Genomic DNA, 13,736 nt, shown 5'->3' with positions numbered 1-13,736 from the left:
CGATTCACCTATGTCTGAGTATCCGGATACAAGGCACAAATAGCCATAAGTACCATAAAAAACGTAAAGGCGCAGTCCTGTGTTCGGAACGCTATCTTTTCTCCTTAGGGAGACCACTGAGACGATGAGCGAGTGAGGAGACTTATAAGGCCATTCATGCTCCTCTTGGTAATATGCAAAGTTCCGCACCGGAACTCCTTGTCATTCTCAGACCTTCTGCTTGCTGTCTGTGAATTGGCACATTCTTGTCCAGCCTATTAAAGTCGCAGAGCTTTAGATTACACAGCAATTATTTCCATCACGCGGGATTATTCTACGGCGACATGCAGGTCTTTTTGCTTCGCATTTTTGCTGGATTTAGTTTTAGCAACTTCCAAAATCTGCATGTGGAATTTCTGGGGCGGAAAATTGTGTTTCCGAAATCAAGAAGTGACGCGTCGAGGCTGTTCACGCGCACATGGTGGAATTAGTTGCAGAACTTTCCACTGTGACTCCGACTCTAAAAACCTCATCAAAATCCATGTTTTCGTGAGGGGAATTCTGACAGGGAAAATCACGTTTTCACACCAAGATATTTACGCCTGACGCACAGCATCTCCATTGGTTGCTTAGCAGCATTACAAATATAGTAACGGCGACCTGACAGAACGCTGAATGCATCTGAGACATGAAGACGACCACCGTCTCAGCATTACATGGGAGTCATGATTTCTGGGGTCTAAGCGGGCTCCAGGGGGGCGACATCTGACATTATCATTGACCTGCAGTCACCTCTTAAAGGAAGCATCTGGCCAGCTGCGCTGGAGCTCCGGACATGTTCTTAGAGGCGTGTAAATGGCTACAGGAAGCGAGATCAGCGTCTCCGAACTTTATAGTCGCCTAACCTGCTTATAATGTACAGGGCGTGGAAGGGATTAGGCGTGGTTATCTAGCAACAGAGGGCGTATCTACAGAACGTGCTCTGCGTGGTATAGGCGTGGTCAATCACAGCAGAGGGCGTGGGCGCTAAAGGGGCGTGTTTATAGAACCCGCAGTATGGCGAGTAGGCGTGGCCGATCACAGCAGAGGGCATGTGCGATGAGGGGGCGTATTTATAGAACGCGCTGTGAGGCGAGTGGGCGTGACCAATCAGTATGGGGCGTGGCGACGTGTCTATAGCCCGGGGTGCGGCAGCCCCATGTAAGACTCGACTTATTTCAGCAGCTCCATTGTGAAGTCCCATGTAAGCCACGCCCGCTGCTCCTCTGTCATCTCATGTAGATGAGCTCCGCTGACGCTTCCTTCTCCCCCCGGGAGGCCCCGCCTAACCATTGACATCATCCCTTGCTGTGGAGTCGGTGACCGGCTGGCTGTGCGGGAGCAGCGGCCCCGGGAGCGGATGACAGGCAGGTATGCTGCACGCTTGCATAGGCATTAGCCCCCCTGCACGTGTGATGTCCCCCAGGTGCCTACATATGTGCAGTCTGGGGGTCCGGGCTGTGTTCAGTGGGATTGATCCCCACGTATGGCGATGACACTACGGATTCCCTGTACACACACGTGTAAAAAAGCGTTTGCTGCATCCACGGACCCCGAGCTGGGAACCCTGCGCCCCCCTGCAGCTGGTTCTCTGGTCACATGACGCATCAGTTTCTGGAGAAATCTTGAAGACTTATTCAGCGCATGCCGCTCCTGGCAGCGGGCAAGCTGCAAATATTTACTCGTTGGCAGGAAGCCACGGACAGGTGTTGCGTAGAAATGTAACCAGGCTGGCAAGTGAGAAACACCGCTACGGAGACGAGCAGAAGTGATGTCGCCCGCCGGGTGTTCGGTATGAAGGTTTGCGTTCATTGCCAGGGACGAATCTTAGTCCACTGTCCGCGGTGCCGGATTATAGGCTGTCTGGGTGCGGGCTGTGATGAGTAATCCATGTAGACCAGCAGTGTGCACTACAAGTCCCAGCATGAGGGTGCGATCAGTGTTCTCTGTATACAATATCCCGCTCGGTTATCGCTACAGCGTCTCAGAAAGCGGATGTTAATTTATTCCCACCGGAGCCGCTATCCTAAATGACATCACGAACGCCACCTGCATTTTTAGCGCAAATCATTCTGTAGAACTGACTGTAGCGGAACATTTCCATTGTCTATGGTGGAAAAAACATTGCGCAGCCTACGTTACCAAATCGGCCCTACACTCCGGCACAGCAGATCCTCCGCACGGCCCCAATCACATGATGCAACTTTTGCATTAAAATTCAGGCACTGTAACACGGACGTTTTTTTGCAGACCGCAGTGAATAGAGCCCGTTCGTTCACGAGCTGCGCCTGATTCTCGGTTGGCACCTTGCAGTACATCGGCGCTGTGGAGATCCACGGGCAGCGGACGTTGCATGTCCGAGTCCGTTCATGATTCGCCTGTGTCTGTATAGGCTATTGGCTCTAATAGGTTGCTGTGTGGTCCATATGCCATTCGCTTATTTCACGGAACAAGCATACAACATTTTCCCGGATGAACGCCGTGCTATTTTTCTTGGATTTTAGGACGCGTCCCTGTTCGAGGCCCCAGAACCTTATTTCCTAGACCAGATACATTGTAACAAAACCTCAGCTGTGAGAAGTACCAGTCCAGGACAGGGATTCCGCCGCTGCATATAAAGAAGGCTGTTCCCATTCACTGACAGCAAGCCGAGATCCTGAAAAGTAAAATGCAATGCTTTTCAAACTATTGCGGTAATGTTATCTTTCTGCTTGCCGCTGCGTCTTTGATCGTACACAATGGCGCTACTTGTTTTCTGAGGATTATCTCCTTGCTAAATATTTGCAGACGCCGGAGGTGATTAACCCTTCAGAGGCCGCGCATTTATTCAAGAGGAAGGTAAAACTGAGATGTAACTATTTACATGTTCGCAGAATTGTACTTCGCCGTTATCGTGAGAACGCAGGACAGTCGCACATAGATAATCGCTGGTTTGCGGACGCGTACGTCGCCTCAGCGTGCATTATTCTCTCTTTTCTTGATAGTCAAGTCTTTCCTGCCTGACAACTTCTGGTGTAGCTGGTTGTCGCCCGCGCCTGGAGGAGGCTCATCCCATGACTTCTGTCACATCCTTCTCCGGATCTGCACGTTCTTAAGGTTTTCTTCTTCCTGAAAGTTTTCTCAGGAAAGTGGGGGAGGGGGCACCGCTTGTGGTGGTGATACCCAGGTTTCCCCGAGTCAACAATGGCGGATCTTCCTGCATGTGTAGTGATTTGTTGCCTTTCTGGGTGATCAGGTGTGATCATTGATCTTCTGTCACCCAGTGATCCTGTATATAGAACCACTGATTAGAGCGTCAGTACTTTGGTGCAGTACTAGAACGTCCTCGCTTATAATCGAGAACCGTCACTGGAACCACTCTAATTATAATGTAAGGCGCCTGAACTGCGCAGGACACGAGATGCTCTGTTCATATTGTCAGTGACCGATCCTAGCAACAGAGTCTCTGGGGGTCCGGAGTCGTCTTTACCCCAGCAGCACGCTAATGACTGCAGCAAGCTGATTAGCATCTCAATAATACAACTACCCTCCCCCGCTAAAGGGAATAGTCACCCCAGATAAAGCTCAACCTGATCACAAACCCAGCAAGCCTAAGTCATAAGGTACCCCAACCCTAATCTGCACTCCTCACACAGGCTTCACCTGAGAAATATACCAACCTGCAGGAAACCTCAGAATGTAGAGGGAACCCCATCAATGGTAAAAGTAATCCTGCTCCTATGTGCAGGAATATAACTACTAAAATACTGCCCCCCCCCCCTATGTGCAAGAATGGAACTACTAGAATACTGCCCCCCCCCCCCCTATGTACAAGAATGGAACTACTAGAATACTGCCCCCTATGTACAAGAATGGAACTACTAGAATACTGCCCCCTATGTACAAGAATGGAACTACTAGAATACTGCCCCCTATGTACAAGAATGGAACTACTAGAATACTGCCCCCTATGTACAAGAATGGAACTACTAGAATACTGCCCCCTATGTACAAGAATGGAACTACTAGAATACTGCCCCCTATGTACAAGAATGGAACTACTAGAATACTGCCCCCTATGTACAAGAATGGAACTACTAGAATACTGCCTCCTATGTACAAGAATGGAACTACTAGAATACTGCCCCCTATGTACAAGAATGGAACTACTAGAATACTGCCTCCTATGTACAAGAATGGAACTACTAGAATACTGCCCCCTATGTACAAGAATGGAACTACTAGAATACTGCCCCCTATGTACAAGAATGGAACTACTAGAATACTGCCCCCTATGTACAAGAATGGAACTACTAGAATACTGCCCCCTATGTACAAGAATGGAACTACTAGAATACTGCCCCCTATGTACAAGAATGGAACTACTAGAATACTGTTCCCTATGTACAAGAATGGAGCTACTATATAGTTCTGTATTTTCAAAATGTTTTAATTTTTATTTTTTTTTCAACCTTTTTTTTTCTTTTCCTTTCAGGGCTGTTTAGCGCTCAATGACATGTGACTGCACTCTGGATCCTCAGACTCCTCCCCTCATGTTTCGCTGTCATGGATGTCTGTACGCTCGGCCTCCCCTGCTTTCTGCTCCTCATCTCTGCGCTGTTTGTCTTAACTGTCTCCTCCACACAGAAATGTGTCCCTCAGGACATGCCAGATATGGTCATCGATATCAACCAGGCAGTGGCAAGTGGCGCCCGTTTCACCGAACCGTTAAGCGTAATGAGTGTGGAGGAGTGCCTGTCTGCATGCTGCATGCAACTGGACATGGGAGGTAAGAAGCCGCAATGTTCTGCTTGTCTATAACCTGGGACACATTTGCGGTTGGCCACCAGTTGTCACCAATGACTGCTTTGATGTCAGTGAATTTTTTTTTTTCTACACTCCAGGTGATCTCGACTGTAACTTTCTCGTCTTTGATGCCAGAAAGGGCCGCGGACTGCAGAACTGCTACATCTTCCACTGCCCCACGCAGGACTCATGCCCCCTGGTGCCCAGTCTGGGGGTGCTCAGTTACAGTCTGTGGTCAGGTTAGTGAAACCCAACCCCTTACCTTAACTTTCACTGCCATCCACCATATAAAGCACAGACACCCATTGCCATTTTGTGGTTTATACCAGTGGTGTTCATTTGTGCCCCCTTGTGGTTAGAATAATAGAAATCACTACATTGAGGGGTGGAAGGGAATTCTAGATACTTGGGTGTTTTTGTTGCTTCCCTCTGACCCTTCCTGACCTTTCTTAGTAACATCTGCACTGGAGCTCATCGTGTGAAGGTATAATTACCCGGTAGAATGAAAACAAAGGTTTAGTACGGTGTTAGCCAGTAGAGCAAAATGTGATTGTTCCCAGCAAGAGAAACCACGTACTCTTGTAGATATGATAGCTTTTAATGGCTAACAAAAACACATGATGTAATAATAGCGAGCTTCCGAACCAACGCAGGGTTTTCGGACCCTCCGCTTCTGTGTTACAGGCAACCTCCTAACTTGAGGAACTTTATAATCAGGAGTGCATTACCCTCTGACACACAAAAAGGAACTTATCCCTGTAATGTAAGGAGTTGTAAGACCTGCTCACATATACTGACTGCGGACAGGATACGGATCCCCAACACACAGCAGGACTATAAGATCCCAGGGACATTCACATGTTCCTTGTCCAATGTTGTGTACCTGATCCTGTGCAGTAAATGTCCTGTTTGGGGGCTTTATATCGGGAAAACAGGACAAAACTGAAAGCCAGGATGAGATCCCATCGCCCCACGATTGAACAGAGAAAAAGAGAATTACCTGTGGCCGAGCACTTCTCTAACCATGGACATGACATAGGAGATATGAGAGTTTTGATATTGAAGGATGGTTTCAAGTCACAAAACCACAGAAGAATTTGGGAATATCAATTGATAACAACCTTTGACATGCTGAATACGGGGTTAAATTATTCCCCAGGATTTATGCGTGAATGGGAAGTGTGAGACATTTATTATACAGATAAGACCCCCCCCATCAACAGTGATTCAGGGACCATAAACTTTCACTCCCTTATCAGTGTTTAGCTAAAAATGTCAGTGTACCTCTTGTAGCAATTCTAGCCTGACGACCTCCGCCCCCCCCCCCCCCAAACAGTAATTTAGGGACCATAAAACTCTCACTCTATCAGTGCCTACACAAAAAAAGTTTGTTTGCTTTTGCAGAATTCCTTTTAAGTGCGAACCAATCACATCCATATCTGTGCCTTGTCATAAGTATGTATGTTATAAGTGTGTATAAATATCCATGCCTCTTCAGATCCAATCCATAAGCCTGAAGAAGTACCCCTGCGTTGGTTCGGAACTCGCTATTATTACATCATGTATTTTTGTTAGCCATTAAAAGGTATCATATCTACAAGATTACGTGGTTTCTCTTGCTGGGAGCAATCACATTTTACCCGGTAGAAGGGATGGTTACCTTATAGGAGGCCATGGAGGGGGCACAATGACCTTGTAAGGGGAGGGGGGCTATAAAGGCGGCAATTCTACCTTGTTTGCCTCATGATAACCTTGGGGAGCGCAATAAAGGGTGTACTGAGAGACTGCAGTAGCAGCAGGATGGAGAAAATTTAGACACCCCTTACTTTTTCAGTGCTCTTGCTTCAGGGAATGTCAACTGTATTAAGAGATGTGGTATGTAAAATAGGGGGTGTGGTCTGTGGAAAGGGGTGTGACCTACATGCAAAAGATCTTTTGCAGTGTTTCGCGCACACCTATGTTCTTGATGGCTGTTTCTAAAAGTTATCTTCTAGTTCTCACCCTCTTTCTGAGCACCGATTTGGCTGATTTCCTGTTGATTATAATTTCCTCTTTTCTTCTAGAACCTTCTCACCCGGAGAATCCCGTCCCTGACAGGGAACCGCACAATCCGAAGACTAGCGACCGCAATAAGGTGCAGACTCCTCCCAGGAAAATATCCGTCTCGGCGGAATCTGGTCAACTTTACCCAAACTTGAAAAAGGACAGTGCCGCTATCGCCTCGCAGGGATTGGCGAATCACTATGCTAAGGAGCAACCAGCCGACTCTTCCAGAAGCATCACATCGCAGCTCCTCCGCCTGGCAGATCGAATTGACCAGCACCTGGAGAGGATGGAATCCGAGGACAACGTCCGAGTTCACCATCCCATCCCCGCTACCCAGACAACAGCCCTCCCCATCCGTGGAGAGGTGAAGAACGTTCCCGCCAAGTTGGTGAAACCTGACAGAGTTGCCTATAGAAAACCTGAAGACTTAAAAATCTATTTTCCTACCGTAGCCACTACGTTAGCAGGCGCCGCATCCAGCAAAGCTTCCCTCAGACTTGGCACCGCTGCCCCTCAGCCTGTGCCCCACACAAAGGTCAGTGCCATCCTGCCTCCCGCTGCTCCCCAGGATGTAGGTGGAGTCAAAAAAGTGCTTGGCGCTGATGTTAAGTCCACCAAGATGCCCAGGAGTGAGAATGCTACCAACAGTGTCACACCAAAAGCGGCCGATCACCCCCTGCCCCTCACAGAGGTCCAGGCAATTGCTACTGTCCCAACCAAACACCCCCAAATGGTGACTCATCCCGCGCCCTTACAGACTTCAGCCTGGAAGGGCATGAAACCCAGCATGAAGACTAACCATCAACCCCCCGCCGGTGACAAGGACAAGACGCCTTTAACCCCTCCCCCTACGCAGCAAGGACCTCCCAGGATAGCTGACAGTGCCTGGACTGGGAGCACCCTACCCTCGCTCGAGGATAAGAGCGGTCTGGTGGCGGCACTGGTTTTCGGGGTGTTATTTCTCATGGTGGTGATTGGTCTAGTCAGCCGCAAAGTGTCGGAGGCACGGCGCAGGCATCGCTACACCAAGCTAGACTATCTGATCAATGGGATGTACGTGGATACTTGAGGCGGGCGACCGCAGGTTGCACCCCAGCTGCAGTGCCCCCAGTTAGAACACAGACCATATTGATGTGGGGTAGCAGCACATTTCTCTCCTGGATGTGGAGATACAATAAATGATTTTGCAAAAATCAGCAAATTAAAATCATTCCTGGATGCGTCTTCTATTCTAGAAAATTCTATTATCCAGTTTTTGGGTTTTTTATTCCGGAAGAACTCGATAATGGCGATTGTCAACCAATTTTCTTGCGCTCCTGCATGGGACAATCTGGTCATGTGATGATGCATAGGCTTATATGTTGTAAATATCCACACAACACAGTTGCAACCGACCAATGAGCAAAGGGGAGGGCCCTGCGCTGTGGTAACTGCATGCAGCTGAAACTCTGCCCACCCACGGGGAAGAACAACCTCGTGTTTTTGCTGGTGATACCACCCTTTTAAGGGCTAAATTTTCCTGCCATTAGCCACCATGTGTGGGTGGAGTTTTGGCCACCACTGATCACCACAACGTGGGATCCTCAAGGAGGCGCCAAATTATTAGGACCGGGAGGCACAATAATCTCTTAAATACATGGATTTAGCCACAGGATGGGGGATAAATGTCTGATATCTAGAGGTCTAACTGCTGGGACCCCTAGTGATCCCCCAAGATCACTAGGGGTCGCCAAGCACATCGATCGCCGCCTTTCTCATACAAATGAAGGGACAGTGGTCCAGCTTGAGCACCTTAAGCGCTCGTGGTAAAAAGATGCATTGCTGGTCATTAACTGCGGAATATTAGGTTTGGCTACAATCTGGCTACATATTTGCACCAAAGTGTATGCCAGGTTCTGCTATTTTACATAGTCTTTAACAGTGCTCGTTCATAAGGCGCTGACAGGGATATATTTTTATGTGAGGTTAATGTTGGGTCCAACCTGAGTTGTCCTGTCTGACATCACTTTCTCTCTAGTCACCTAATACAATCTACCAGCATTCTGCTGGTGGAGTCACTGTGTACATACATTACTTATCCTGTACTGCTCCTGAGTTTCATCCTGTATTATACTCCAGAGCTGCGCTCACTATTCTGCTGGTGGAGTCTCTGTGTACATACATTACCTATCCTGTACTGATCCTGAGTTACATCCCTGTATTATACTACAGAGCTGCACTCACTATTCTGCTGGGAGAGTCACTGTGTACATTTATTACTTATCTTGTAGTGCAGGAGTCCCCAACCACCGGGGCCGGGCCGTTAGGTGTTTAGCGCCGGTCCGCGGCACCGCCGGGAACTCTTGTTCTAAACACAAGGCCCGTGGGCCGAATCCAGCCTGCTGCCTCCTGTTATGTGGCCCGCTCACCACTGAAGCGATTACCAGCTGGGGTGCCGCGGCTCCCCGCTGATAATCGTGCTGCTGCCACTGATCCCGGCGCACACTGACGTCAGGGTGCAGCCAAGATCCACCTCCCCAAGTCCCCTGCTCATTAGTTCCGCAGGAGAGGACTCGGGAGGAAGCGTGTCGGGCTACATACTGACTAGTGTGCGCCGGGCTCAGGGCAAGCAGAGAAAGAGCGACGCTGTCAGCAGGGAGGAGGTAAGTATATGGGAGGGGCTGTTTATTTCTGAGAGTTGGTGGCTGCCTATTACTGGGGGGGGGAGGTGGGGCTGCTAATTGCTGTGGAGGAGGGCTGCTAATTACTGGGGGGGGGGAGAGATAAATTATATGCTGCCCTGTGTGTGTGCTGGGTCGGGGAAATAGATTATATACTGCCCTATGTGTGTACTGCCAGGGACATTCTAAATGTCCTAATTAAATAAGTATGCACTAAACTCCAACCCCCTTCATAACCCTGCCCCATATAACCAAAGCCCCGCCCATGTCCCGCCCCACCCTGCCGGGCCTTGTAAAAATTCTCTTGCTTGGAGCCGGGGCCCACTGTTGTAGTGCATAAACTGCTGTTCTTGAAGTAATCAGCGGTGTCCCACTACGCCTGCATTTAACTCTTAAGTAGCTAATCAGCTATTTAAAAGTTATGCAAAGATGATCGCTCAAAACTGTCTTTTAAGCAATCATCTTTCAGTGTAAATGTACCTTCATCATGTACTAATCCTGAGTTACATCCTGTATTATACTCCAGAGCTGCACTCACTATTCTGCTGGTGGAGTCACTGTGTACATACATTACTTATCCTGTACTGATCCAGAGTTACATCCTGTATTATACCACAGAGCTGCGCTCACTATTCTGCTGGTGGAGTCACTGTGTACATTACTTATCCTGTACTGTTCCTAAGTTATATCCTGTATTATACCACAGAGCTGCGCTCACTATTCTGCTGGTGGAGTCACTGTGTACGTACATTACTTATCCTGTACTGATCCTGAATTACATCCTGTATTATACCACAGAGCTGCGCTCACTATTCTGCTGGTGGAGTCACTGTGTACATACGTTACTTATCCTGTACTGATCCTGAGTTACATCTGGTATTATAGTGCAGAGCTGCACTCATTTTTCTGCTTCTGGTGTCTTTGTGTACATACATTACTTATCCTGTACTGTTCCTAAGCTATATCCTGTATTATACTCCAGAGCTGCGCTCACTATTTTGCTGTGTATATACCTGACTCTTAGTAGATGATTTCTGTATAGAAGCTCCTGAATGGTTTCAGATGAGCATACAATTGGAAAAAAAAGTATCCCTCTGGAATTTCCTGCACTTCTGCACTGATCATTAAAACAATGTATCTGATTGTATCCAAATGACAATTATAGGCACAATGTATCTAATAACACACAGATAGCTGTACTGCTCATCATCCCCAGTGCAGGGAGCAAAAATAAGTGAACTTCGTGTTAATGACGTCTTCAAGACAAAACCGTCAGATCCGTTCTTCTCAGTGATTGGCAATCTGCACCTAATTGGGAGCAACTCTAAGAAGAGGAATTCTCGAGACTCATGAAGCTGAAAAAGGCTAAGAGTTATGAAAAAAAATAGTAGTGAAGCCCAACAAGCGACAGTTGGAAGATCTAAATGCAGAAAATCTTGCAGCTGCACTTCTGTTGGTTTGTGTCAATCTCAGTATTAGCACTAGAGGGCGCTCATGTAACACCGCTGCTATGATCTTGCTGTATCTATCACTCTTCTACTGTTAGAGCCCTCAGTTGTCATGTCCGCGCTGCAGGCATCTTCCTCAGTGGATTCTAGTGCAAATCCATAACAAAATGCATGTGTGTTTTCAGATGTGTAGTCACATCACCCCTGTTGCCAGCTTATAAAACCTCATGGGGGCATTATAAGAGCAGCAGCTGATATCAATCACATATATTATGTCTCTGGAGGCTCCCAGCACTGGAGATATGTGACATATATTAATATCAAGTATCCAAAAAGTGCCTCGGGGTGTACACTGGACTTATAAACAAGAATTAACCCCAAAATTGTCCAAAGGGCAAGAACAGCTGTCCTAGGCAAGTTTTTAGAGGGGGCTCAGTGCTCCCGGCTGTCCTGGGCAGGTGTTTAGAGGGGGCTCAACATTCCCTGCTGTCTTGGGCAGGTGTTTAGAGGTGGCTTAGCGCTCCCCACTGTCGTGGCAGGGGTTTGGAGGTGGCTCAGCGCTCCCTGCTGTCCTGGGCAGATGTTTGTATTTGAATATCTATGCCTCTTAATATTTTAATTTAGTTCAAGGAGAGTTTGATTTTAATGAGGGTCTTCAAGCGGGTGGGGGTTCTTGTCCTTCAGGCAATTTTGTTATTGATCAGTGGGGGGATTCTAGACTTCCTGTTACTCATTCTATTGAGGGTAAACACAGCCTACAGCCTTTTACCAGTGGGAATAGCTGATAACAGGGAACAAGAGATCAAAGTTTCAGTACACACAAGTTATGTCAGACTAAAGGCTTACTTTTCCTTTAGATTCTGAAAGAGTACAAATGGACTTTAGAGGAAAGATGAACACATGTCCGGATTATCAGCAGGGGGCGATCTTGTTGCATGGAAACTTTTGAGGCACTTTTTAAAAATAATTTCATTACAGGAAGCTGAATATCCTCATCATGTCTGAGAGGTAGTCATAGCCCCACCCTCCGGTGATGACATCACTGTTGTAATTACAACTGATCACACACTTCATAGGACGACTCCTGTAGATGAGAATGGCGCTCTTGGCTGCCTTCCTCGTGTGTTGCTGCTGTCTTTTCTCCACGGTAATGACTGTGAGTGACAGCCTGTCATCTGAACAGAAGCGATTTGCCCCTGGGGGGATTTTCTGCTCTTAGTGCCCCCTGGTGTTTCCCGCTATTAAGAGTCATTATAGGACAATGCTGTCGTATAGCGAATGCAGCAATTAGGAGACGTTTTATGGCTTCATTATGGTTTTCCAGCCTTGGAGCAGCCGCCTAATTAGGGGACGCCCTGATGTTGACAGGGGGCTCATTGTCTCTGCATGGCGGCGGTTATAGACGTCATCTGCCGCCATCATACATGTGCTCACCATGATTTATCCCCGCAAGGATGGACGTCTACAGTCCACACAGGAGGTTTACATATATGGCTCAATAGACAGTATCACACATGATAGAATTAGATACACAGCTCAACAGGCAGTATCATATATGACAGGATTAGATACTGCGGTTGAATAGATAGTATCCCACATGATATAACTAGATACACGGCTCAGCAGACATTATCACAAGATAGGATTAGATACACAGCTCAGCAGACAGTATCACACAGGACAGGATTAGATACACGGCTCAGCATCGAGTACAAGGATACAATTAGATACACAGCTCAGTAGACAGCATCACATGATAGAATTAGATACAGAGGCTGAGCAGACAGTATCACACAGGATAGGATTAGATACACTACTCAGCATACAGTATCACACAGGATAGGATTAGATACACGGCTCAGCAGACAGTATCACACAGGGTAGTATTAGATACATCTGTGATGACCCTTCTGGTGGTACCTGGGTTCTGGGAATGTTGCGTCCTCTCTTCACAGGTTCTGCGGCTCCCGGATAATGGGGGTGTTTGTCCCTATTCTCTGTCTTCCCTCCGCATTCCTCTTTTCTCATGTGACCAGAGTTCTGACTGTGGACGGATATCTTTTGGGGCCCAGCCGGGGAGGCCGCAGCTTACAACGTAGCACAATCCGGCAGCGCTATCACACAATGTGCACAAGCTTAGTGGCGAGTTTCCATATTGGTTCATCCACGACATAATATTAGCTGGAATAATCTCAGCAATCTTCACAATTAACATTGGTGCAACTGGAGCAAAAGTGCAATAAATGCAGACATCTCCTCTCTGCAATCATTAATGGAAATATGGAAGTGCACCCCATAACTGCGACGATGGAAAGCGCGAAGAAGTATGTGCAGGTTGAAGCGATATTTAGCAACGGTCACGGTCTTAGGGTGCTTTCACATTTGCATCGCGATATCGCTGCGTTTTTTTTTAACATAAATGTCAATGGGACTTTCTAATGTTAAAAATGCATCGCACAAAAATCGCAAAGCTTAAACTTGCAATTTTTGTGCAATGAGTTTAGAAAGTCCTATGGATATTAGCAATAAAAAAAACCGCAGTGATATTGCAATCACAAGTCTGAAGTCATCCTTACAGTTCCTCGCTGTTCCTAGTCCCCAAAATGTATTAACTTTCTTGCGCCAGAGTTACATCGTTAGTTGCCCTTTTTTTTGGTGCAAATCCAGTTATGCAAATTTTCTATTGATTTGCGCCAAAAATGAACAGATGTTCCACCTCTAACTTCACTTTTCCAAAATATCTAAGTTAGGGGTCCGGGTGTAAGAGGAGTGCAGATGT

At 47.3% G+C, this 13,736-nt stretch overlaps 1 protein-coding gene across 2 annotated transcripts; it reads left to right on the top strand.

The window, feature by feature from the left end:
- Window positions 1-1,171: 1,171 nt before the first annotated feature.
- MANSC1 (MANSC domain containing 1) lies at window positions 1,172-8,059 on the top strand. 2 transcript variants are annotated; one of them, XM_066590822.1, is made up of 4 exons: window positions 1,172-1,385; window positions 4,493-4,786; window positions 4,902-5,042; window positions 6,867-8,059. In XM_066590822.1, the coding sequence occupies exons 2-4, from the start codon at window positions 4,564-4,566 to the stop codon at window positions 7,916-7,918; spliced, it is 1,416 nt and encodes a 471-aa protein (XP_066446919.1). In that variant the 5' UTR covers window positions 1,172-1,385; window positions 4,493-4,563; the 3' UTR covers window positions 7,919-8,059. The 2 variants fall into 2 exon arrangements, with proteins under 2 accessions (XP_066446919.1, XP_066446918.1); XM_066590821.1 differs by having other exon boundaries at window positions 1,173-1,389.
- The last annotated feature ends 5,677 nt before the right edge of the window (window positions 8,060-13,736 follow it).

The sequence above is a fragment of the Eleutherodactylus coqui genome, chromosome 2 (genome assembly GCF_035609145.1).
Source record: "Eleutherodactylus coqui strain aEleCoq1 chromosome 2, aEleCoq1.hap1, whole genome shotgun sequence".
In the NCBI taxonomy this organism is placed as follows: domain Eukaryota; kingdom Metazoa; phylum Chordata; class Amphibia; order Anura; family Eleutherodactylidae; genus Eleutherodactylus; species Eleutherodactylus coqui.
Note: the sequence above shows the minus strand (reverse complement) of the source record. Positions and strands in the feature narration are given on the sequence as shown.